This window comes from Ahaetulla prasina, chromosome 2 (genome assembly GCF_028640845.1).
Source record: "Ahaetulla prasina isolate Xishuangbanna chromosome 2, ASM2864084v1, whole genome shotgun sequence".
Classification (NCBI taxonomy): domain Eukaryota; kingdom Metazoa; phylum Chordata; class Lepidosauria; order Squamata; family Colubridae; genus Ahaetulla; species Ahaetulla prasina.
In genome coordinates, this window is record NC_080540.1 from 29,440,705 (window position 1) to 29,464,901 (window position 24,197).

The 24,197-nt window shown below is 44.4% G+C and overlaps 2 protein-coding genes across 4 annotated transcripts in view; both read left to right on the top strand.

Annotated features, from left to right (window-relative positions):
* The window catches only part of LOC131189845 (major histocompatibility complex class I-related gene protein-like), a 24,413-nt gene extending 13,725 nt beyond the window's left edge, over positions 1-10,688 (top strand). Inside the window, exons 5-10 of the mRNA XM_058166365.1 lie at positions 3,504-3,593; positions 4,105-4,137; positions 4,960-4,992; positions 6,694-6,719; positions 6,851-7,045; positions 10,000-10,688. Of these exons, the coding sequence (XP_058022348.1) occupies positions 3,504-3,593; positions 4,105-4,137; positions 4,960-4,992; positions 6,694-6,719; positions 6,851-7,045; positions 10,000-10,023 (401 nt within the window). The 3' untranslated portion in view covers positions 10,024-10,688. The remainder of the gene's footprint in view (positions 1-3,503; positions 3,594-4,104; positions 4,138-4,959; positions 4,993-6,693; positions 6,720-6,850; positions 7,046-9,999) is intronic.
* The window catches only part of LOC131189854 (H-2 class I histocompatibility antigen, Q9 alpha chain-like), a 105,436-nt gene that overhangs the window by 64,664 nt on the left and 16,575 nt on the right, over positions 1-24,197 (top strand). Inside the window, exons 1-3 of one of the 3 annotated variants that reach the window (XM_058166402.1) lie at positions 12,319-12,502; positions 16,637-16,990; positions 20,056-20,331. In XM_058166402.1, coding sequence (XP_058022385.1) covers positions 16,732-16,990; positions 20,056-20,331 — 535 coding nt within the window. In that variant the 5' untranslated portion in view covers positions 12,319-12,502; positions 16,637-16,731. Of the gene's footprint in view, positions 1-12,318; positions 12,503-16,636; positions 16,991-20,055; positions 20,332-24,197 lie in introns of those variants that run through there. The other 2 variants (XM_058166401.1, XM_058166399.1) reach the window with 2 other exon arrangements.

Here is a 24,197-nt window from a genome sequence, read left to right on the forward strand (position 1 = left end):
CACGATCCGGTAGCGATGGGGGCAGGTAGTTCGGAGACCCGGTATCAAAAATCCCTGCCCCCCCCCCCCACTGGCCACACCTCACTGTTCCTCTTCTCTGTCCCTGAAGCGCTCGGCGGTGATATAGCTGCAAACGGCCTTAAATGACTGCCCCGGCACTTCAAAGGGCCGCACTACAGCTGATCAGCTGCTGTAGGCAGCTAGTAAACCTATGCCTCTATTTTTAAAGAAGGTAAACCGGGGCCTGTCAATAAAAGGCAATTGGTAGACCGGGGTCTGTTTTTAAAGAAGGTAGACTGGTGCCTCCCAGGTTTTGTATACTTTATTATTTATTTTTTCAAATAACTCAAGGCAGCAAAATGTACTTCCTCCTCCTATTTTCCCCACAACAACCCTGCGAGGTAGGATCGGGCTGAGAGAGAGAGACCGCTATCGGTGCCACGTGGAGCACGACGGCCTGCAGGAGCCTCTGGAGGTGGACCTGAAAGGTGAGAAGCTGCAGGGAGGGAAAGGCTGGGCTGTTTCTCTGGCTGGAGGATTGTGGGAGAGTGTCAGCCATCCCAACAAGGACATTCAGTGAAGAAAGACTCTTAAAAACTTCTGTATAGGATATGTCCAGATGTGAGTATACCTGAGCTTTAATCCACCAATTAAGCCACGCCCACAGAACCGGTAGGGAAAATTTTTAGATTTCACCCCTGCTTCAGATTCTTTCTTTTTTTTTATAAAAAGTTTTATTTTAACATTCATATCCAATAACATATTTAATGTACCATCATATACAATTAATCGGACCTGCCCGGTCACCACCCCCTTCCTTTAACTCTCTTCCCTTCTCTACCTTCTTCTACTTTCCACAACCATCCTCCCCTTCTCTTATCTTCATCCTCTTCTCCTTCCTCCCTACTCCTTTCTTCTCCCTCTTCTATCCCTCTTCCTTCCTTTCCTCTTCCTCCTCTTCTCTTTCCTACCTCCTTCTCTCTTCTACTTCCTTCCTTCCCATCATTCTGAAATGATAGCCAGGCAGCTCCGATCTTACATTGATTATACATCTTCAATCATCTCTGTACATTAACCATCAATCCATTTTCTACCTCATCCCCCCCCCCCCTCCCCTCCCTCCCCCACCCCCAGGACTTCCCAGAACCGAATACAGGGTATAAAATTAACAATCAAAAATTAAAATATAACACAAATCATAATCCATAGTCACTCCTTAAAACCTCGACTCCCCGGTCTCAGAAATTTCCAATTGAGTTCGTATTTGTTCTTCATTAAAGTACATAGTTTTTAATATCCAACCTTCATCAATCAGTACCAAAACAAATTTTTAGATTTCACCCCTGCTTCAGATCCTATCTCAGACTCTCTTCCTCCCCTGCTCCTTGCCTCCAGCAGGAAAGCAGCAGTTACGCTGAGCACCAGAAACGGTTTGGATTTTGTTTTAAAATTCCTAAAGTACAAAGATCAGGAGTCTGTAGTTTCTTTTTTTTTCGATGCCAACTTCCACTAAAATGGATGATCATTGATGATTATTATTATTGATGATTATTATTTTATTATTTTATTTTATTTTATTATTTTATTTTATTTTATTATTTTATTTATTATATTTTATTTTACTTTATTATTTTTTATTTTTTATTATTTTATTTATTTACTATTTTATTATTATTTTATTTATTTAGTATTTTATTTATTTAGTATTTTATTTTATTTTATTAAATAAAAATAAGCCGTGGTGGCACAGTGGTTAGAGTGCAGTACTGCAGGCTACTTCTCCTGATCACCGGCTGCCAGCAGTTTGGCAGATCGAATCTCACCAGGCTCAAGGTTGGCTCAGCCTTCCAGCCTTCTGAGGTCGGTAAAATGAGGAGCCAGATTGTTGGAGGGCAAAAAGCTGACTCTGTAAACCGCTTAGAGAGGGTTTGTAAAGCACTATGAAGCGGTATATAAGTAAGTGCTATTGCTATTGCAATTATTTTTTTAAATTTTATTATTAATTTTCTTTTCTTTTATTATTTTTATTTTATCTGTTTATTATTTTGTTTTTATTTTTTTAAAAAATTTATTATTACTTTTATTTTATTATTTTATTTTTATTTTATTTATTATTTCATTATTTTTTTATGTTGTTTTATTATTCCTACCTTTATTTTATTTTTTTTCAAATAACTCAAGGCAGCAAAAATGTACTTCCTCCTCCTATTTTCCCCACAACAACCCTGCGAGGTAGGATCGGGCTGAGAGAGAGAGAGAGACCCGAGGTCACCCAGCAGGCTTTTGTGGCTAAGACGGGACTTTAACTGACATGATCAATCTCGACTGGAAAACCCATTTCAAAAAGAAGGCTGCCAATCACACATACCAGTAGATTCTTCTAGCTGAACTGTGACTCTCTAATCAAATAAAAATTGAGAGTTAAGAAAAACACGATGATGTACAAAACTGCCTAAATCCACCCAGAGTCATGACACTTTGAGGCAGCCTATTAAAAAAAAGGACAAATTGTTTTTCTGATTTCATGAAGATTAATTGTATTGTTATATTGTTGAAGTTTTAATTTCTGCAAACTGCTGGAAATCACAAGATTACAAACTTCTGCTTTTGAGCTGAGCAGCTAAAAAGGAACATCAGCTGCCTTCAGATCTATTCTTGAATACAGCTCATCCGTCTGGAACCCATACCACATTTCTGACATAAATACAATAGAAAGAGTCCAGAAATATTTTACTAGAAGAGTTCTTCACTCCTCCGAAAACAACAAAATACCTTATACCAACGGACTTGAAATCCTGGGATTAGAAAACTTACAACTCCGTCGACTTCGACATGACCTGTGTTTAACACACAAAATCATCTATTGCAATATCCTTCCTATAAAAGACTACTTCAGCTTCAATCGCAATATTACAAGAGCAAAAAATAGATTCAAGCTTAATGTCAACCGCTTCAAACTTGATTGCAGAAAATATGACTTCTGTAACAGAGTTGTTAATGCTTGGAACTCATTACCTGACTCCACAGTCTCTACTCAAAATCCCAAAATCTTCAACCAAAAGCTGTCTACTATTGACCTCACCCCATTCCTAAGAGGACTATGAGGGGCGTGCATAAGAGCACAAAAGTGCCTACCGTTCCTGTCCTATTGTTCCCTTCATCATATCAAATTGATATAGTTGATGCATATTTTTTTACATATATGTATATATTTCTTCAAAATATGTTGTTTTATCTATGACAATTGTTTGTGTATACTGTTGTGACAAAAAGAAATTAAAAAAAAAGAAAAAAAGAAGCTGGACTCTTACAAGGGGAAGCAAAACGTCTTCATGCTACCTTTAGAGGGACATGAAGATGCACCCTTAAGACTTTTAATTTAGGAAATTCCCAGGCCTTCGGCTGCTTTAGGTCTCTTCCCCCAATTGGTATGGTGGAGAGTTTGGGGTTCCTTTTAGGGTTTGGGGTTCCCCTTCAATGATCTGCTCTTTCTCCCAATTCAGAACCAAAATCCAGCCTGGGGCTCATCATCGGCTGCTTTGTGGCTGCTCTTGTCCTAGTGGGTGTGATTGCTGGGATCCTGGTATTCTTCAGTAAGTATCTTTTGCAGGGGGTGATGGAAGGAAGATGGGGAGATTCCCCCCAAATCTCTCCCTTTGGGGAGCTTCTTCTGGGCTTCCCTCTGTCCTGTTTTCCCAGGCCTCTTGGGGAGCATCTGAGATCTCAGCCTCTTGCTGGGACTCCAGTCTCAATTCAGCTGAGTCTGAGATCCAGACAGTCCCATCTTCTCCTGAGTTGGGAAGAGGCATCCCAGTTCCTTTGTCCCTTTCAAAGGCTTTGGTCAAAGAGCAGCAGAGAAGGATTTCCATGAAAATCTTCCTCCCATCCCAGCTGCTTCTGTTGCGTTCCCCAATTCCCCTCCATCCATCTCGGAGGCAGCAGGTCTCTCTTGGGGCAAATCAGGAGATACATTTGTATTTTGAAGATCTTTCTGTCTTTGTTAATGGGACAAAGTATCTCCTGGGGTTCTTTCTCCTGCAGAGGGAGAGATTGGATGATCTCTGGTGGATTCTTTTCAGCTTTCACTGATTTTTGTCCTTGCAGAAAGACGTCAAGATGACTACAAAGCAGCACCAAGTGAGTGATTTGTCCTCTTTACATGTAATCTCCAACTTAGAGCAGGGACCAGAGGCACCATCACTTGAGGTGTGTGTGTTTGTGTGTGTGTTTACACACAAAAAAATCTCATAAAGTTGCAGAGTTGTGCTATCTTCCTCTTCCTCCTACGAACGGGAAGATGGGCCAGATTTTCATTAAAGGCAGGTTATTCTTGGGAATGGAGATCCCAAGGAGGAACTTCTAGTATGAGAAACCCTCAAGAAGGTGAGAGGACCCAGCTGGGTGGAAGATCCCTCTATTTCAGAGGTCTCCAACCTTGGCAACTTGAAGACTTGTGGACTTCAACTCCCAGAATCCCTCAGCCAGTGAAGTTGGCTGAGGAATTCTGGGAGTTAGTCCACAAATCTTAAAGTTGCCAAGGTTGGAGAGCTTGGCCATAACATGGTCAGGACGTTCTGTAAAAGTAGTAATCAAAAGGAGGTATGAGAAAAGGGACTTTGGTGGATGTCAGCTGGATCTCCTCTTGGTCTCCCATCCTAAGGCTCTCTAAATAGGAACTGGTTGGAGAAAGAAACTTTGCAGCCATCTGAATCCTCACATCAGCTCTGCCCTCTGGCGGAAGAATTGCGGAACTATTGCTCTGTGTGTGTATATATAGATATAAATTTTAAGAATTATTTCCTTTGCCTTTTAGCCAAACGCTCTCCATGGATTTGTGTGTCTTTGATTGTGTGCGAGAGAGAAAAGGGAGGGAGGGAGCTGAGTCAGAAAGAGCTGAGCTTTTCCACCTATAAGCAAGAGAGCAACCTGCTCATCTTCTTTTCTTTCTTTCTTTTCCAGCAAGTGACAAAGGATTCAGGAGTTCAGAACAAGGTAAATTGGAGGGAGCTGCTTCTACTGCATGAGCCATTCTGTCCCTTTGCAAGACTTTGTTGGGGGGATAAAAAGAGGGAAAGGCCCCCATCTTTTTGAAGACCCTCCTAATTCATCCTCCCTGGGTTCCCTCTGTGTCCGGTTCTGGTTAAATAATTAAAATAATTGGAGCCACTTTGGCTTAGTGGTGAGGGCACCAAGTGAGATGGTGAGTTCGAGTCCAGCCTTAGGCATGAAAGCTGGCTGGGTGTCACAAAATTCACTTAGGTAAAGGTAAAGGTTCCCCTCGCTCATATGTGCTAGTCGTTGCCGACTCTAGGGGGCGGTGCTCATTTCCGTTACAAAGCTGAAGAACCAGCACCGTCCGAAGACGTCTCCGTGGTCATGTGGCCAGCATGACTCAACGCCAAAGGCGCACGGAACGCTGTTCCCTTCCCACCAGGTGGTCCCTATTTTTTCTACTTGCATTTTTACGTGCTTTCGAAACTGCTAGGTTGGCAGAAGCTGGGACAAGTAATGGGAGCTCACCCCGTTACACGGCAGCACTAGGGATTCGAACCGCTGAGCTGCCGACCTTTCGATCGACAAGCTCAACGTCCTAGCCCCTGAGCCACTGTGTCCCTAAAATTCACTTACCTTGCACTAATTTGTTCTCAGAAGAGAAGGGAAATTCCTGTTTGATTCAGGCAGGGAAGGTAGCCTGGCCCGCTTCAGAGCAGGGGTCTCCAACCTTGGCCACTTTAAGACTTGTGGACTTCAACTCCCAGAATTCCCCAGCCAGCTTTGCTTTGCTGGCTGGGGAATTCTGGGAGTTGAAGTCCACAAGTCTTAAAGTGGCCAAGGTTGGAGACCCCTGCTTTAGAGGAAAGAGACCTCAATTCTTTGAGGGGAAATAGGAAAACCACCACAATGCCATGATCCCCAGTGGTTAGAGACTCTTCTGGTGGCATAGCTGAGACCTGGCTGATTCTGGAAGGGGGAGGGGTTTCCTTCTTTCAGAGATGTTCCCAGCCAGATTTAGGATTTGGCACCAGCCAGGAGCCCAGAACAGGGGAAGCTGGGTGACAGTGGTCATCTGAGCCTCTTTTGGCACGCAGGGGCCTTGCTCCCCAAGTTTCTGGCTGTGACTCCCTGTTTCTGAATCTGGGCTCAGGGGATCAGTTGGTCTTGTTGCTACTGTACCAGCCTCCTTGATGTGTAGCCACCTCCCTCCCAGGGTTGGCACGGAGTTCACCAGGATTATGGTACTCGGGGACTTCAATCTGCCATCCATAGGTTTGGCCCCAGGAGCGGGCCAGAGTTCATGGCCACCATGACCTCAATGGGCCTCTCCCAGATCATCTTGGATCCAACTCAAGGCAGTGAAAAGTAAACACCGGATATGATCATCCTGTTGGAGCAATAGCAATGTGATCTGGTGGGGGAATCTGGTTTTTTAATTTATTGTTTTAAAGTATTTTAGATAGCATTTTATTGAATTTTACTGTAAGCCGCCTAGAGCCACAGTGGCGAGGTGGGTGGCATAGAAGCTCAAAATAGGTAGGTAGGTAGATAGATCGATAGGAAGATAGAGCGAGAGATACTTGGCAGCCTGATGTCCTCTGAGAGATTCATGAAACTGAGAGGTTGAATGGTGGAGAGAGCGAGAAAGAGGCCTAGGACAAGGCAGAGACTCACTCAGTGTCTTTCTCTCCAATACAGGGAGCCATATAGCAGCCCCCTTGCAGGTGAGTGGACTGGTAGGGGATGTATGGGGGGAGAGGGAGGAAGGGAGGGGAGAGCTTTGCGGTCCAAGGACCAACTGATGGTGAAGATACTTTGGGAAATCCCTCTTCTCTCTCTTACTCATCTCAAACAGTGCAAGGTAAGGAAGCAGCTGGCGAATCGGCCGCTGCCGCCGCTGCCGCCACCAAAGCAGCCGCTGAAACCGCTACCGCCGCAGAAGCAGCCGCAGAAGCCGCTGCCGCTGCCGCTGCCACCAAAGCAGCCACTGAAGCCGCTGCCGCCACCGCAACCACAACCAGTAAAAGAAGCATCTGAAGATCAGGACCAGGTGAGTTGCTGGGAAAGTGTGGCACCACCCCCCACCCGCATCTCCAGCCCTTTGCCCACCTCCATCCTCTGTTGCTGAGGGAGAGATAGAGAGAGACTGCTCCATCTTCCATCCTCTATCATCCTCCATCCTCTGCCGCTGAGGGAGAGATAGAGAGATTCTGCTCAATCCTCCATCTTCCATCCTCTATCCTCCATCCTCCCTCTTCCCTAAGGGAGAGAGAGAGAGACTCTACTCAGCTCCTCTTCCGCTGAGGGAGAGATAGAGAGACTCTGCTCCATCCTCCATCCTCCATCTTCCATCCTCTATCCTCCATCCTCCCACCACTGCCATCCTGAGGGAGAGAGAGAGAGAATCTACTCGGCCGCCATCCTGAGGGAGAGAGAGAGAAACTCTACTCGGCTCCAACAGGGGAAATTCCAACAAAGGAACCCAAAATCTCAAAAAAAATCTCCAATAATATCTCCAAAAAAATCTCCTAAAAATCTCCAAAATCTCCAAAAATCTCCAAAAAAAGCGAACACAGTGTACCTTACCATCTATTAAAATTAGTCAAATTAATTGTTAAATACTAACAGAATATTAATCATGCCAAGCAAAAATTCCACCAAAAATGCCAAACGCCCTCAAACAAAAGATGCTACTGCAAATAATGCCCAAAATGAATCAATAATATGCTATAAATGTAATGATTCAATAAAAGAATGTGAAGAAATCAAGAAATGCAAACTATGCATAAACTGCCCACCTCTCCTGCCTGAAAATAAATAAATCAATAGACAATAGACAAAATTCGGCCACCATTGAATAAGTTTTTTAAATTGATTTTTAACTATTGATTGTTTTTTATCTTGGCTGTACACCGCCCTGAGTCCTTCGGGAGAAGGGCGGTATAAAAGTTTAATAAATAAATAAATAAATAAATAAATAAATAAATAAATAAATAAATAAACAAACAAACATACTACAATCTGATACTGCATTTATCCATCTTTGTTCATCTTGTCTTCTGAGTTAGGAAGAGGCATCCCAGTTCTGTCCCTTTCAAAGGTTTTGACCAAAGAGCAGCAGAGAAGGATTTTCATGAAAAAATTTTCTCCCCTTCCAATTGCTTCTTCTGCTGTCCCCAATTCCTCATTTCAGACATTAATACAATTGAGTGTGTCCAGAAATATTTTACAAGAAGAGTTCTCCACTCCTCTGAATACAACAAAATACCTTATGCCACCAGACTTGAAATCTTGGGTTTAGAAAATTTAGAACTACGCCGCCTTCGACATGACCTGAGTTTAACTCATAGCATCATCTATTACAATGTCCTTCCTGTCGAAGACTACTTCAGCTTCAATCGCAACAATACATGAGCACACAATAGATTTAAGCTTAATGTTAACCGCTCCAATCTTGATTGCAGAAAATATGACTTCAGTAACAGAGTTGTTAATGCTTGGAATGCACTACTTGACTCTGTGGTCTCTTCCCCAAATCCCCAAAGCTTCAACCAAAAACTGTCTACTATTGACCTCACCCCATTTCTAAGAGGTCTGTAAGGGGCGTGCATAAGAGCACAAGAGTGCCTACCGTTCCTGTCCTATTGTTTCCTTTCGTTGTATCCAATTAATATAGTTATTACATACTCATACTTATATATATGCTTATATATTATATAGTTATTTCATGCTTATGCTTATATATACTGTGTGACAAAATAGAATAGAATAGAATTTTTATTGGCCAAGTGTGATTGAACACACAAGGAATTTGTCTTGGTGCATATGCTCTCATTAATTAATTAATAATTAATAAATAAATTAAAATAAACAAACAAACAAACAAACAAATAAATAAATAAATTTGGGGGAGAGGTAGGGGGTTGGGGTGGGGGGGGTTTCCGCCTGCCCGCAAACTCTTATTCTGGAAAACCAGTGTGTGGCCCATCTCTGGATCTGATTATCTTGGATCAGGAGGCTCAAAGACCAGCAAAGTGAATATCTGAGTGTCCCAAGGAGGAGGAGAAGGAGGCGAGAGACAAGGGACTCTTGAGAGTCCTGCAGCCATGGATGGAGAGGAGGCTTCTATCTCCTCCTTGAGTCCATTTAGGAATCCCTCCCTTCAGAGAAGCCAGGAAACAATTTGCAGTTGGCTCTGGGGGCAACATCGACTTGAATTGGATTTGTTTATCTTTTTAATAAGTTTTTAATTTATTTTCCATTAAAAGTATACATAAACAATCCATCTCTCCTTAAACAGTGGGTGGGAGTAGATTCTCCCCCACCTCAGGAGCCAGTCCCAGCCCTCCCCCTCCCCCTCTTGTAACTCTGAAAATCCCACCCACCTGATCCCTCTTGAGCAGTGGTTCTCAACCTTTATAGTGCTGCGACCCCTTTAATACAATTCGCCACGATGTGGCGACCCCAACCGTAAAATTATTATTTTTTAGGCGTGCCTCAGCAGCCGCAGAAGGGGGGGAAAAGCGGCAAACTGTTTTTTTGAATTTATCGCGCCTGAAGCCGTATTGGCTAGCGATCTGAACTGCTTGCGATTGCCTTGAGGACGGAGGCATTAAAGCCTGAGATTCCTCTCCTATTAAGTTTGTCGCGCCTGAAGTCAGATTAGGCTAGCAATTGGGAGTGATTGCAGCTGGCTTGAGAGGGAGACATCAGAGCAAAGATTTTCTCTCTTTTTTAATTCATCGCGCCTGAAGCCAAATTCGCGATTCTTCGACTCACAAATATACTTCCCATATTTCTGATGGTCTTAGGTGACCCCTGGCAAATCGACATTCGACCCCCAACGGGGTCGCAACCCACAGGTTGAGAACCGCTGCTCTTGAGGCTGCTGTTTCTGCTCCTTCCCTGGGCTGACCTTTGCTGACCCCTCAGCCTGGGCGGTGGGATTCCTCCTCTGGGCTCCCTCCCAGACTGACCCTGCCTGCTTTTTCCCTCTCTTTGCAGCACGAGTGGACAGTCCCAGCATGAGGAGAGAGGAGAGAAGAGGGGATCAGTCGCCTTCTGAATGAGGCCGGATTCCCAGGAGGAGCCCTTCAGGCCCATCCTGCATGCTTGGAACCAGGATGGAGTTGGGGTCTTTCACCTTCGCTTTTATCATTGGCTCAGTAGCCTTTTGTATTAGGATTGAGGGACAGAGAAGAACATCTTATGTATTTATAATTGTGGAATCAAAAGGATTCAAACTGAGATTAGTAGATATTTTATTTTTTATTTGTTTGTATCCTGCTGAAGGTATTGAAGATACCTAACACACCTTCTTCCTCCTTCTTTTCCTCATAACGACAACCCTGTGAGGTGAGCTGGGCTGAGAGGGAGTTATTGGCCCAAGGTCACCCAGCTGGTTTTCATGGCTGATGCAAGACTTGAACTCACGGTTGCTTTCTAGCCTGGCGCCTTAACCAAACCGTCTTGTATAGCTTATAATGGCTTTGTAATATAGCTGCAGAAGCTATTTCTGTTATTTCCAATGAGCTTTAATAGGTTTAGAGAAGGCTTGGTGGAGAATGGAGGGAGGAATAGGATGAAGAGTTCCTGCTTTTACTTTATAAAGGAGATTGATAATCTCCATTTTACTTGCTGGGATTGAAAGGAGGAAGGTTCCCCCCACTTTTTTGTTTAATAAATATGTATATAGAAACTTCAATAAAATTATTTTTTTAAAGAAAGCAGTGTTCTTTCTATTCTGTTAAAGTATTTGTGTTTTTTTAAAAAAGGAATTGCACTACCTTTATTTATTTATTTATTTATTTATTTGATTTTTATACCGCCCTTCTCCCGAAGGACTCAGGGCGGTGTACAGGCAAGATAAAACAATACAATATACAGATTAAAATACCATTTAAAAAACTTATTTAAATTAGCCTAAAATTAAAAAATTTCCATACTAAAAACCCCGTTTAAAAATTGATAAAAGATAAAATTCAATTTAAGACAGCCCCGCGCAAATAAAAAGATGCGTATATATATTTGTATCGTGCAAAGTTTGACCAATAATTAATATACCAAGTAGAGAATTCAAAGACTGATTTTTTTTCCCCCAGATTGTCATTTCTGGATTTTCATGCTATAGAAAAATGAAACATGAGACGGATTGCACAGCCAGGCTGCTGCCTCCTTAAGAATTGTACCTATATCATACACTTGCCAAAATTGTTTGCTGTAAATAAATGATTTTGTTTTCCGGAGGGGGGCAGAGACATTAAAGTCAGAGTTAAGAAAGCTGTTTGTGATTTACAGGAATGATCCAAAGAATGCTTGGGGGTTTTTCCCCCTCCATGTTCTCCTTTTTTATTCAAGTGGGGGCACTGATAATGTCTTATTGATGGTAGATGCCACCTAGTGGTGAGGGTGGGAGGTGCCCCATGAGATGCAAGGAAGGGAAAGATCACTTGGAGTTTCTGACCTTCAACATAGAATCTTAGGGCTGGGAGGGACCTCAGAGGTCTTCCAGTCCAACCTCCAGCTTAAGGCAGGAGAGCTTTTACCATCCTGGTCCAAAGGTTGTCCCTCGGTTGATGGAGCAGCCACAACTCCAGGAGGAGAACTATTCCATTGAGTAAACGTTCTCACTGTTAGAAATTTTCTCTTTACTTCTAGGTTGGTTCTCTATTTAACAAAACCCCCCCCTTTTTTTTTTCTTTGTCCTGCCCTCTGGGGCTTTGGAGAATAAGTCCACCCCCTCTTCTTCTTAGCCCCCCCTAAGTACTGGAAGACAGTTATCATGTCCTCTACCTGCCCCATTCTTCTCTGCCATAGGCTAGAACTCCCTCCCTCCTTCAGTTTCTCCATCATATAAGATTTGGCCTCCAGATCCTTTATCATCTTTCCTTGCTCTTCTCGGAACACTTTCTAGGGTCTCAGTGGTTTTTCCTATCATGGTCACCAGAGTTCTACCCAGCATTCCAAGGGTGGCTTCACTAGTGCAATATAAACCGGCTTTTTCGCTTCTCCTAATCCTGATCTTCTCCCTCTGGTGATGCAGCCCAAGACCGCCTTGGCTTTTTTGGCAGCTCCCGCTGATCCCCGGCTGGGAGGGGCTGCGCGGAGTCTCCCCCTCGCCTGAGCCCCTCCCCCCAGGCCCAGAGGCACCTCCCACTTTTCCCAGCCCTCCAATTCCGCCCCTCCCCCAAGAGGCGGAATCCCTTGAAGGGGATTTCCTGATGGAACTTTCACTTTCCTCGCCACGCCTCTCTCGCCGGTTGCTCCTGGACCTCTGCCTAGCAACAATGACGAACTTGGGGTTACTTTTTTTCTACTGGTTGGGTTCGCCCAATCGCCAGCGGGCTCTGGATTGTTGCGCTGTTGGCCACCCGGAGCCCCTCTTGGTTTGCTTGAGACATCAGGAGAGCGGAGCGCAGGTGGAGGATCGCGGCCAGGATGGCTCTGCGCTCTGCGCCCTTCCTGCTCCTGGTGTTGGTGGCGGTCGCCCTACGAGAGAGCTGATTCGGTGAGTCCCTTTGGGGGCCTCTGGGGGGTTTCGCCCTTTTTATCTGCCAGGGAATCTTTCTCTCCCCCCCCACCCAAAAAAAGTTTATTCCCAAAAGGAGAATCCTGATTCAGTCCTCTTTCTAGTCCGCTCCCCCTCCCCCTCTGGCCACTTTGGGATTAGGCCCCTCTGGGAACAGGACAAGGGTGGACCCTCCAGATGTCAGTCAAGTCTACCTGGGCGCCCCGAAGCTCAATTCTTTCTCTCCCCAAAAATGGAGATTGTTGGAAAGCGGTGGTTTTTTTTTTTCATTTGTCATAACAGCATACATAAGCATAAGCATGAAGTAACTATACAACATATAAGTATATGTATGAGTATAAGCATGTAATAACTATATAAATTGGATATAATAATAATAATAATAATAATAATAATAATAATAATAATAATAATAATAATAATAATAATAATAATAATAATAATAATATCAGAGTTGGAAGGGACCTTGGAGGTCTTCTGGTCTAACCCCCTGCCCAGGCAGGAAACCCTACACCATTTCAGACAAATGAAAGGAAACAATAGGACAGGAATGGTAGGCACGTTTGTGCTCTTATGCACGCCCCTTATAGACCTCTTAGGAAAGGGGTGAGGTCAATGGTAGACAGTTTTTGGTTAAAGCTTTGGGGATTTTGGGAAGAGACCACAGAGTCAGGTAATATATTCCAAGCATTAACAATTCTGTTACTGAAGTCATATTTTCTGCAATCAAGATTGGAGCGGTTAACATTAAGTTTAAATCTACTTTTTGCTCTTGTATTGTTGCGATTGAAGCTGAAGTAGTCTTTAACAGGAAGGACCTTACAATAGATGATTCTATGGGTTAAACACAGGTCCTGTCGGAGGCGGCGGAGTTCTAAGTTTTCTAAACCCAAGATTTCAAGTCTGGTGGCATAAGGTATTTTGTTGTATTCAGAGGAGTGGAGAACTCTTCTTGTAAAATATTTCTGGACATGTTCAATTGTATTGATGTCTGAAATGTGGTATGGGTTACAGACAGGCGAGATATATATATATATATATATATATATATATATATATATATATATATATATATATATATATATATATATATATATATATACATATATAATGTTTATATATATATCACGTTTGTGGGTGATCAGGTCAGTTCACAAACTTCCTGGCTGCCTTTGCCCAACTCCGTCCGCCTGGATCCTCCTTCCTGCCTTAGTTTGGCCCTTTCTGGCTTCTGGTGCTGGGAGGCCCCAGCTGGTTTCCGGGTTCCCTGCATTGGCAGAGGCGGAGACTGGTGCAAAGGAGCGATGGGGATAAGGCTGCCCTGTGAATGTAGCAGGATGAGAGTCTGGAGAGAGAAAAGGCTCCTTGAATAATTTTCCTCAGGATTCGCCTTTCTTCCCTTTCACTTTCTCCTGGATCCTCCCCATCCCACTGCATCCTAAACCCCAAGAGCCCCAAAATTTCCTTCTCTGGGACAGGCAGGGATTTGCCTCCTCAGGTGTTTCTTCCTCCATTCCAGAAGCCACCAAAGTGGCACAATTTGCGGAATTAAAAATATTTAAAATGTTATATTACGACGTTATTATTCCTTAGTAATCAGGAAGGGGCCTTGGGGTGTTCCTAGTTGACTGCTCAGAGAAACTATCCGTGCAGCAGCTTTTCCAAAGACAGAAAGAAAAGCTGTCAGGATCTTAACCATCAAATAGGCTGCGTTGGAGGCAGAAGAAGAGAAGAACCTCTGGAGGGAGACCATGAAATGAACGGCTTCCTTGGACACACAGAGTCCTGACTTGAGGGGAGTTCATGACTGTGAGGATGTACAACCTGCATTAGATTCCCACATTTCTCCTCTCAGGCAGACTTCAGACATTCTCATTGCTCAGCCCCACAAGGGAAGGAAGCGGGTTCTGGATCACGGAGAGTCCGATCCTCCCTCCTTCCGTCAGAGAAAAGCTCTTTGGATTCTGAAATCTCCCCAGAGCAGGAAGTGGATCTGGGGCTCCCTCTCCCCAAAATCTCTGAGGAGCCCCTGGGATTGTGGGGAGGAGCAGGAAGAAGGAGGCCCAGGCCTTTGCCTTGGACTGGGAAGGACTGGGAGACCATACTGGAGGGAATGGGCAGTAGGACTACAGGTAGTCCTCGACTTAGAATAGTTCACTTAGTGACCATTCAAAGTTGCAATGTCATTGAAAAAAATGACATATGTCCATTTTTCACACTTATGACCATTTTAGCATCCTCGTGGTCACGTGACGGTTGCAGTCTCCCGATATCACGTGACCCCCTTTTGCAACGTTCTGACAAGCAAAGTCAAGGGAGAAGCCAAATTCACTTAACAACCAGGTTATTAATTTAACAACTGCAATGGTTCATTTAACAACTATGGCAGGAAAATTTGTAAAACGGAGCAAAACTCACGTAAAAAAATGTCCCATTTAGCAACAAAAAATGTGGGCTCAATTATGGTCATAAGCCGAGAACTACCTATATTTATTTCTCTGGGCTTTGGAAGTTCTGCCCAAATAAGTCCCATGAACGATCCTGAAAATGATCTTCAAAATCTTTGGTGCCGTGAAAGAATTTCTGATCTGAAGAATTTTCAGAATAGACACCAAAAAGGGGCCTTGGATATGAAAATTTACCAATTTCCCAGCAGTATTTTATTCATTTTATTTTCTTTTGATTCTTTTAAGCCGCTTAGAAGCGGTTGTTTTTCTGTTCATTGGGCAGCCTTAGAGCCTCTTCCGTGTTTGTATTTTGACAATGAAAACTAAATGGTGACAATGTGATTTTTTCCCCCTCATTGTTAGTAAAGTTTCATGTCTTGTGAATTGAGCCTGTCCTCCAAGATGGGCTGGAAAAACTTTGATGGCCTCAGTCAGGACTTTGCATGATGGAAACGGAAATCATTTTCTATGTTTAATCTTTGGTTCCCCAGAGGGGCTTTAAAGGTGACAGGACCCTCCCCACAGAGGATGAGGTTAGGGAGAGGACCCCAGCTGAGCCCCCCTCCCCTCCCCACGTGGGCATTGGCAGCAGGAACTCCCAAGCAGTCTCAATGGGGGCAGGAGGGGGGTCCGGGGTGGGGAGGCCCCAGGGGTTTCTGGGGTGAGGGGAATTCTGGGCATTGAAGTCCAAATGGCTGAGTCTGAGGAACTCTGATTTAGGCCTTTACCTTGAGACTCCCTGACCATGTAATCCCACCCCACCCCCACCCCCCAAGGTGGCCGAGGGGCATTTCTGCCTTTCTTTGGGCTGACCAAGTGCAGGATCAGCCCCAGAGGAGGAGAAATTGCAGAGCAGCTTCTGTGGGAAGGGAAGGGTGAGATTCAGAGGAAATCTGGTCCGATGGAAAGCGTCCCTGAATGAGGGTTTCAGGGCCCTAACTGGGTTGATGAAATGAAGCAATCTTGGGATAATCAGAGTGACGTTTTCTGTGCAATGAGGGGGAGCCCCTCTGAGTCCTGGGTTCAAAGCCGATTCCTGCTCAGATGGCTGAACTCTGAGAGGGGGGATTTTCCAGAGGTGATGGGGGAAACAGGAGGAAGATTTGGGAGACTCCATTGCTGCTCCCTTCCCTGATCCCCCCTTTGCTGTTTCCCTTAAGGATCCCATGGCCTCTGATCTCCTCCGGATCCCCCCTCTCCCTTCCCCTCCCCCGTTTTATAAAATCCCTCCTCAAATCTGCAGCTATTAACCATCCAGGTTGGCTCTCAGTGAAGTCAGAATTGGGTTTTTTTCTCTGAATGGAAAGTTGGGGTGACCGGGTGGGGTTTCCTGCTGCCTTTGAGCTTCTGGGAGGGTGGAATCCCCCCTTTTACTTGTGGGGTGACTGCAGCCTCCATGGGGCAGAGACTGAGCAATCCAGGAGGGGGTTTGAGGGAGGCCTTGCTGGAAGGGGGGGAGGGCACAATGGGGGCAGGTAAAGTTTGGGGGACCCGACCTTCCCCTCCTCTCTCACCCCCCACCTTCCCTGCCCTCCAACCCTTCAGGCCCCCCAGAAGCTGCTTCTTTCCCTCAGTTCACCTCCTGCCTCCATCTCCCTCCATCTCCCCCTTCCTTCCCCCCTTCCTCCTCCGCCCCCCAACTCTCCTCTTCCTTCTTTCTCCCCAGAGCCCCAGATGGGAGCCTCCATGGGATCAGGGTCCCTGACTGAAGCCCCCTAACTCTGCCCCTCTGGCTCCCTTCCAGGTGCCTCTTCCCACTCCATGAAGTATTTCTACACTGGCATCTCGGAGCCCAGTCAAGGGCAGCCCCACTTTGTCTCTCTGGGGTTTGTGGACGATCAACTGTTCAGTTCCTACGACAGCCACAGCCGGAGGATGAAGCCTCGAGTCTCCTGGATGGAGAAAGTGGGGCAGGAGGATCCCCAGTACTGGGACAGAAACACCCAGAATGAACGTAGCAATGAGGAAGTGTTCAGAGAAGGCCTGGAGACTCTGAGGCTTCGCTACAACCAGAGTGAAGGTGAGTGATGGGTCGGGTGGCTCCTCCGGCCCCATAATCCCCTCCCCAGGAACCAGAGGGGAGAAAAAGGGGGGAGTCCCTTCAAAGGGAAAGGCTGCTTCCACACCTTTTAAAAAGTCTTTTTTTGATAGGTTTATCCTTTTTTTTAATCAATATAATATTGTCCTTACCTCCATAGCTGACATTTTCTGCCAATTGCAGTTAATGAACACTTTTTAAAAGTTATCCATCTTTCTTTCTGAATATTGATATGGATATTGATTTAAACTGAGGTAAAAAGAGACTAAAATCTCCCCTCCCCCCCATGACAGATGGAAGTTGTGGCCTTGGTGGATCTCCTCTTGTGGGGGAGGAAGGGAATCACAGATCCCTCCCAAAAGAAGAGGCAGGTGGATCCTAAGGAGATCCTGAGGGAAGCAGATCCTCATCCTTCTCTCTGTTTACACCCCAGAGAAATGAGGGATCAAATGCAGATCCACCTGGGGAGACTCGATCTCTTTCTTTCACCCCCTTTTTGGAGGGATGAATGGGGCCCAAATGCCAGGAGCTTCTTCTCATCCCCCACTTGGAAGGAGAGGCCAGGAGGCCCAAATGGGGGTGGGGGGATCTTGGAGGGGGGATCTCAGGGCCATTTCCAGGATCCTCCCAATCTTATTAATAAGATAGAAAAGAAAGAAACCTCCATTTGGGGCCCTTCCTGAGTCTCTCAGAGCCTTCATGGCTTCCCATCCTTGGTCCCTCAGGATGAACTCCTGCATTGCCCTCTTGGTGGGGCTGCCCTGGAGGGGGGGAGGCCTTCTTTAGCAGCCCCCCCCCCTTTCTGCCATCTTTGGGGGACAAGATTCACCTTCCAGGGACCTTATTTGGGGGGACTGCAAGGAAATGTGTGTGTAAGGATAGGCTACTTTTGGCTGAGATCAACCTTCTCCATAAATAGGAGCCATTTCCCCTCCTTTCATCCCAAGGAGGTGCAGGCCCCCCCCTCAATTCTTCCCTCCTTTCCTCACTCCTCCCCCCCTCCAGGCAGACCCCAGAGCTCTGCCATTCCTGCCCCAGATCCCTCCAGGCCCCCTGCTGGCCTCCCAGGGGAGCAGAGCTGGACCCAGAGGGCTCCCCCTGGTGGAGAAAGGAGGAAGGAGACCGGCCAGAGTGGAGAGGAGCCTCCTTTCCAGATTCAACAGCCCCAAATGTCCCCACCTTCCCTCAAAGGGAGGCTGCTTCCTCCCTCCCATCGCCTGAGTCGCCTCCTCTGGACCTTCTCCGGCTCCCTCCTATCCTTTCGGGGGTCTTTTGACCAGAAACTGCACACAATATTCCAGATGTGGTGGCATCCTGGATTTACTCTGTCTTTGTGACCTCTGTGTTTTCAATACCATTTTAATGATCCTTGACATCCTGTTTGCCTTTTAAATTTTTTAATATAATTTGTATTAAACCTTTTGAACAAAAGATAAAAGCTAATAGAAGGTAACAAAGTAAAGGAGAGAAAGGAAATCAATCAAAGAAAATAAAAAAGTACAAGAAAATAAAACCAGTGGAAGAAAATTGGTAAAGAAAAAAGCCATCAAGAAGTGATTTCTGATATTCTTCACAGCAGTTCTAAATATAAATATATTTTAGCCTCTCTAAAGCAGCCTTTCTTAACCTTTTGACCCTGCAGGAACCCTTGAACTATTTTTCAGGCCTCAGGAAACCCCTTGAATATCTCTAGACTCAGAGAAAGGCTGAAATTGTTTCATGCATAGACCTTTAGAGATGCATTAACAGTGTTCTTACACTAATAATGAAACAATGAAACTTGCCTTTTCAATGAGATCCCTGTGCTTTCTTTTCGCTGCACAGATATTCAATTCTATGGTAAACTTTGAGATTAAAACACATTTCATCTTCAACTGAAATAAGACAATTTTGATGCTTCTGAAATAAGACAGAATTTGTTTTCAGAAGTCAAAAACTGCAGCCAAATTTTCAGGGCCGTCCTGTGAATGGCAGGAGATTCTTCTTGGGCAGAAATCCAGATTTATTTTTCCCATGGGGAGATCAGGGAATCTCCTCTCGAGGGCAGGATCAGACTGCAGCTCCCAAGGATCTTCCTCCAAAGGGAAGTTCTCTGGCTGAGTGGAAGATGCAGAGAAAGGATCCCTCACCTGTCATTCCTGGGTGTGGAAAGGGAGGGAAAAGATTGGTCAGTTTAGTTCAACTGTACTTACAGGTGATCTTCCTTTAGATTTGAGAGTTCCTGGCCTCCTTCCTCTCTCTCAAACCCAGACAGGAATAGAAACATTTCAGGATTTCCTTTTGGTTTTTTTCAAACATTCAGTTTTCTTTTAAATCCAAGAATCTGTTCACTTGAAGTTGAAATATCTTCTCCAGGGCCTTGCAGAGCCTGTAAACTTCAAACTTCATTTCAAAGGTCAATAACTCTTTGGGTCTCCTGATCAGACTGAGCCACTTGCTGCTGTTGCTAAGGAAAATATTCCTTTGTGGCCCTTAGGCTTCATTCCCACATTACACTAAACCATGATTTGTTTCTGGTTAGCCCAAAGTGGGAACTAGCCCTTGTGACTTGGTGCTATTTGTGAACCAAGATTTATGGTCAGAGGGATCCCTGCAAACTTTTATCTAGATCAACCAGATCCTCTTTGAGACCACAAGATTCTCAGTCCCTCTTTGCAGCTGCAGATTCAGGCAACTGTTCCCCCTCAGGGACCCCTTCCTTTCCCCCCCCCAGAGGAAGATCAAAAAGGAAGATGGAAGGATCTCCCTCCCTCCGTTTCTTTTACCACTCCTTCTTTTCTCGGTCCCCCCTTGGGATCCTCTGCTGGCTTTTCCAGCTTCCCTTTTCCTGGGAATCTTCAGGGACCCCGTCCTGGGGGGATGGGGGGGAATGCAGGGAGGCAGGTCAAGAGAGGGGAGAAAGGCGGTTAGTGATGGGGGCTTTCATTCCCTTGAACCCTAGGGAGGAAATGGGGGGTGTCAGTGCCTGTGTCAAAGTCCCTACAGGGAGGGAGGCAGCTCTGTTTATATTCAGGACTCCCGAAACCATCCTCCTGTCTGTCTTTCAGGCCTGCACACATGGCAGAGGATGTATGGCTGTGAGATCCAGAGTGACGGGAGCAAAGGAGGGTTTAACCAATATGGCTACGAAGGGAGGACCTTCATCACCTTTGACAAAAAGACCCTCACCTGGGTGGCTCCCGATCCCCTGGCCCAGATAACCAAGAGGAAATGGGAGGCTCTTCCAGGAATGACTCAGGGACAGAAGACCTACCTGGAGGAAATCTGCATTGAGTGGCTGGAGAAGTACCTGTCCTATGGGAATGAGACGCTGCTGAGGAGAGGTGAGCATCTGAATGCAGACTGGACTTTCCTCCTTTATGGCTGGATCTCTTGTACACATTCAGCCCAGTGGTGGGTTGCTCCTGGTTCACTCCGGTTCGGGAGAGCCGGTAGTAAAAATCTGTTGGCGTTTGGAGAACCGATAGTAATGGCTGACTGGCCACGCCCCCAAACCGGTTCCCCGGCCGCCATGTTCGTCACTGCCATGTTCTTTGCGCATGTGCATCCCATTGCCTTGCAAGTCCAATGGGATGCGCATATGCAAAGAATATGGGGACACTGCCGGTACTTTTTAGCAGCCTGAGGAGAAAGCGGCTGGCAAAAAAGCTTTTTTGGAGGCAACCTGGCCAGCCGCTTTCCAGCAGCGGTGGCTGGCTGGGGGCCTCCGAAAACTTGGGTCAGCTTGCCTTCCCGATTCTGGACAAGCCGTCGTGGAAGGTAAGCAGCCAAAAAAAGAGGCGGTGGTGGGGGTGGAAGGCAGGCAAGTGGGCCTGGCCATGGGGACCACTGGGAAGGCAGGCAAGCATGTCGGCCCTGCTAGCTAGCTCTCTTCCTCGTGGCCCTGCCATGCTTGCCTGCCATCCGGCCCGGCTAGTGTGTGGGCGGGTGGCCCTTCGGGGAGATGGAGCCACTGTGCTGGAGGTGAGAGGGGCAGCGGTGGTGCTGGGGGAGGGTGGCCAGATGTCACACACACACACAAGCCCCTGTCACCCCCACTGCCGCTTCTCGCCATTCTTAAAGTCTATCGTTAAGAGCTGGAAGACGTTGTCTTCGATCTCCCCCAAGTCATTGTTGAAGGGTCAGAGATTTAGAATAGAATAGAATAGAATAGAATAGAATAGAATAGAATAGAATAGAATAGAATAGAATAGAATAGAATAGAATTTTTTATTGGCCAAGTGTGATTGGACACACAAGGAATTTGTCTTGGTGCATATGCTCTCAGTGTACATAAAAGAAAAGATACCTTCATCAAGGTACAACATTTACAACACAATTGATGGTCAATATATCAATATAAATCATAAGGATTGCCAGCAACAAGTTATAGTCATACAGTCATAAATGGAAAGAGATTGGTGATGGGAACTATGAGAAGATTAATAGTAGTGGGTCTTACGCGTAAACGTGGTGCGAAGGCAGGTACAGGACCGCTTCTCTCCTGCACTCTCTGGCGACCCTCCTCTCGTGAGTGGGGGGGTGGGGACACGGCAAGGTGATGGTGGGAACCTTAGAGCAGGAGAGAAGCCACGTCCTTTTGCGTCCTGTTAAAACCTTTCTTAAGCGCGCAGCCGGATGCCAGGCGCGCGCCTTTGCTGCGCTTTGGGTGTCGCTTGAAGAGGGTTCCCCCCGCACATGTACCCAGCCCCACCACCAGTAGCCAGGTGGGTCACGAAATGAGAAGTAGGGAGAGGAGGAGGCTTCCGGTTGGCAACGCAGGCTTCGTGGACGTTCCTTTGGGATCGTCTGCCCTGGGTTTCGTCAAACCGTCCCTGACAGCGTAAATGGGCTGTCAAACGGTTTGGAATTTTCTCCCCCGGGAGAAGGGGGAGGGAAGAGTGGTCAGGTTTTGGGTAGAGCTCCCCAGGAGCCCCTGGAATTTAACCAGGGGATCGAAGGGTGAGAGCTCCCCTTTAGCCTGACGAAGCTCCGTGCCCAGGGTGCTTCTGTTTATACAGAACGAGAAGCCGCGACCACCTCTGTGCCAAGATTTATTTCTAAAGAGAATTCAACACAGACAGAACAAAGTAGGAGGACTAGCAAGAATTTGCAAGTAATAAATCTTAACTTCAGCTCTTAAATAGCTTTCCTTTGAACTAACTTTCAACTTGAGTGGATTTACAATGGCGTTTGCAATATACAAAGGAAAGTGAAACTATAAAGAAGAAGAACATAACAAGCTACTTTTTTAAATGGAATGAACAAGAATTGTTAATGATTTTTTTTCTTTTTACCTTTTTACCTTTTTTTTTTATCACAATGTTTAAGAAGAAAAGTTTATTGAATTTTTTTTTCCTCTTTTTGGTGGATTTTACAGTTTATGAATGGCTCTTAAGCAACAGAACTAACTATTAAAATCTTGCAAACTTCTTCAATTCAAATATGGAAAAAAGACAAAGGAAGAAGAACATAACAAGCTACTTTTTTAAATGGAATGAACAAGAATTGTTAATGATTTTTTTTTCTCTTTTTACCTTTTTCTTTATCACAATGTTTAAGAAGAAAAGTTTATTGAATTTTTTTTCTTTCTTTTTGGTAGATTTTATAGTTTATGAATGGCTTTTAAGCAAACAGAACTATTAAAATCTTGCAAACTTCTTCATTTCAAATATGGAATTTTTTTTTATAGGAACTTTTGGAGTTCCTTTCTTAATAAGTTTTTAAACAAGAGATTTTTACACCAATATATTAAATTTTGGAAATTCTTTATTGTTAGATGTTAAGCTGATTGGTGAGCAGATGGTGGAAAATGTGTAAGAAAGTGTGTAAGGAAATGTGTAAGATAGAAGACAAGGGGAAGGAGAATGCTTAAGATGTGATTTTGATGGTATTTTCTTTTTTTTAAAGGAATGGGAAGATGGAATATTGTTTAACTTTTGGAGGACAGATAGAAAAATTTATGGATGTAATGTTGGTATTTGGATAAATAGAATTTAATTGTTATGATTGATATATTTTGGATATAAGTTATATAAGTTATAATTTTAATAATGTTATTTGATAGATGTAAGGTAAATTGAAGAAATATTAATATTTGCAATGTTATTTGATTTATGTAAGTGATATTTTTGGAGATTGAAAATGTGTAAGGAAATGTGTAAGACAGAAGACAAGGAGAAATGCTTAAGATGTGATTTTGATGGTATAAAGGAATGGGAAGATGGAATATTGTTCAACTTTTGGAGGATGTAATGTTGGTATTTGGTTAAATAGAATTTAATTGTTATAATTGATATATTTTGGATATAAGTTATAATTTTAATAATGTTATTTGACAGATGTAAGGTAAATTGAAGAAATATTAATATTAGTAATGTTATTTGATTTATGTAAGTGATATTAAAGATATGAGAAGATAGAATATTGTTTATTTTTGGAGATTGGATAAAAATTTAAGAATTTAAGCTGGAAATATGAATTATATTTGGGACACTGTTTAAGGAAGAAAGATATATTATAGAAGAATTTCTGATGAATATTGGAAGATGGAATATCATTTTGGTCTTGATCGATGAAGTCTGGATATTATTGATGAACTGGAAATACTAATTTAATTGGAAGATTCTGAAGATTTTAGGAGTGGAATGGACTGATATATAATGGACTGGAAGAAGAATGTACCTTTTTGTTTCTGGAAGGGGAGTTAAGGTCTTAGAGAGAGGAGTGACTATGGATTTGAATTATGTTGTATTTTAATTTATGATTGTTAATTTTATACCCTGTACTTTGTTCTGGGAAGTCTCGGGGAGGAGGGGAGGGAGGGAAGGGGAGATGGGGGAGATGAAGGAACAATGTAAAGGAATGATTGAAGATAAGTAATTAAGAAATAGAAATAATTTGAAATGAAAGCGGGGCTGCTCAGCTGCCATTTCAGAAGGGAATGGAAAGGGAGAGGAGTGAGTGAAGGAAGAAAGTAGGTAGGAAAGAGAGAGGTAGAAAAGGGGGAAAGGAGAGGAAGAAGAAAGGGGAAAGAGAGAGGGTTAGAAAGGGTGGAAGAGAAGAGTAGGGAAGGAGGAGAGGATGTAGAAAAGCGAAGCAGAGGAAGGATGAAGAAAGTAGAAGAAAGTAGAGAAGGGAGGAGGAAAGGTTTGTTAAGGAAGGAAGTGGTAGCTGGGCAGGCCCAAATAAGTAACAAATGAAAATTAAT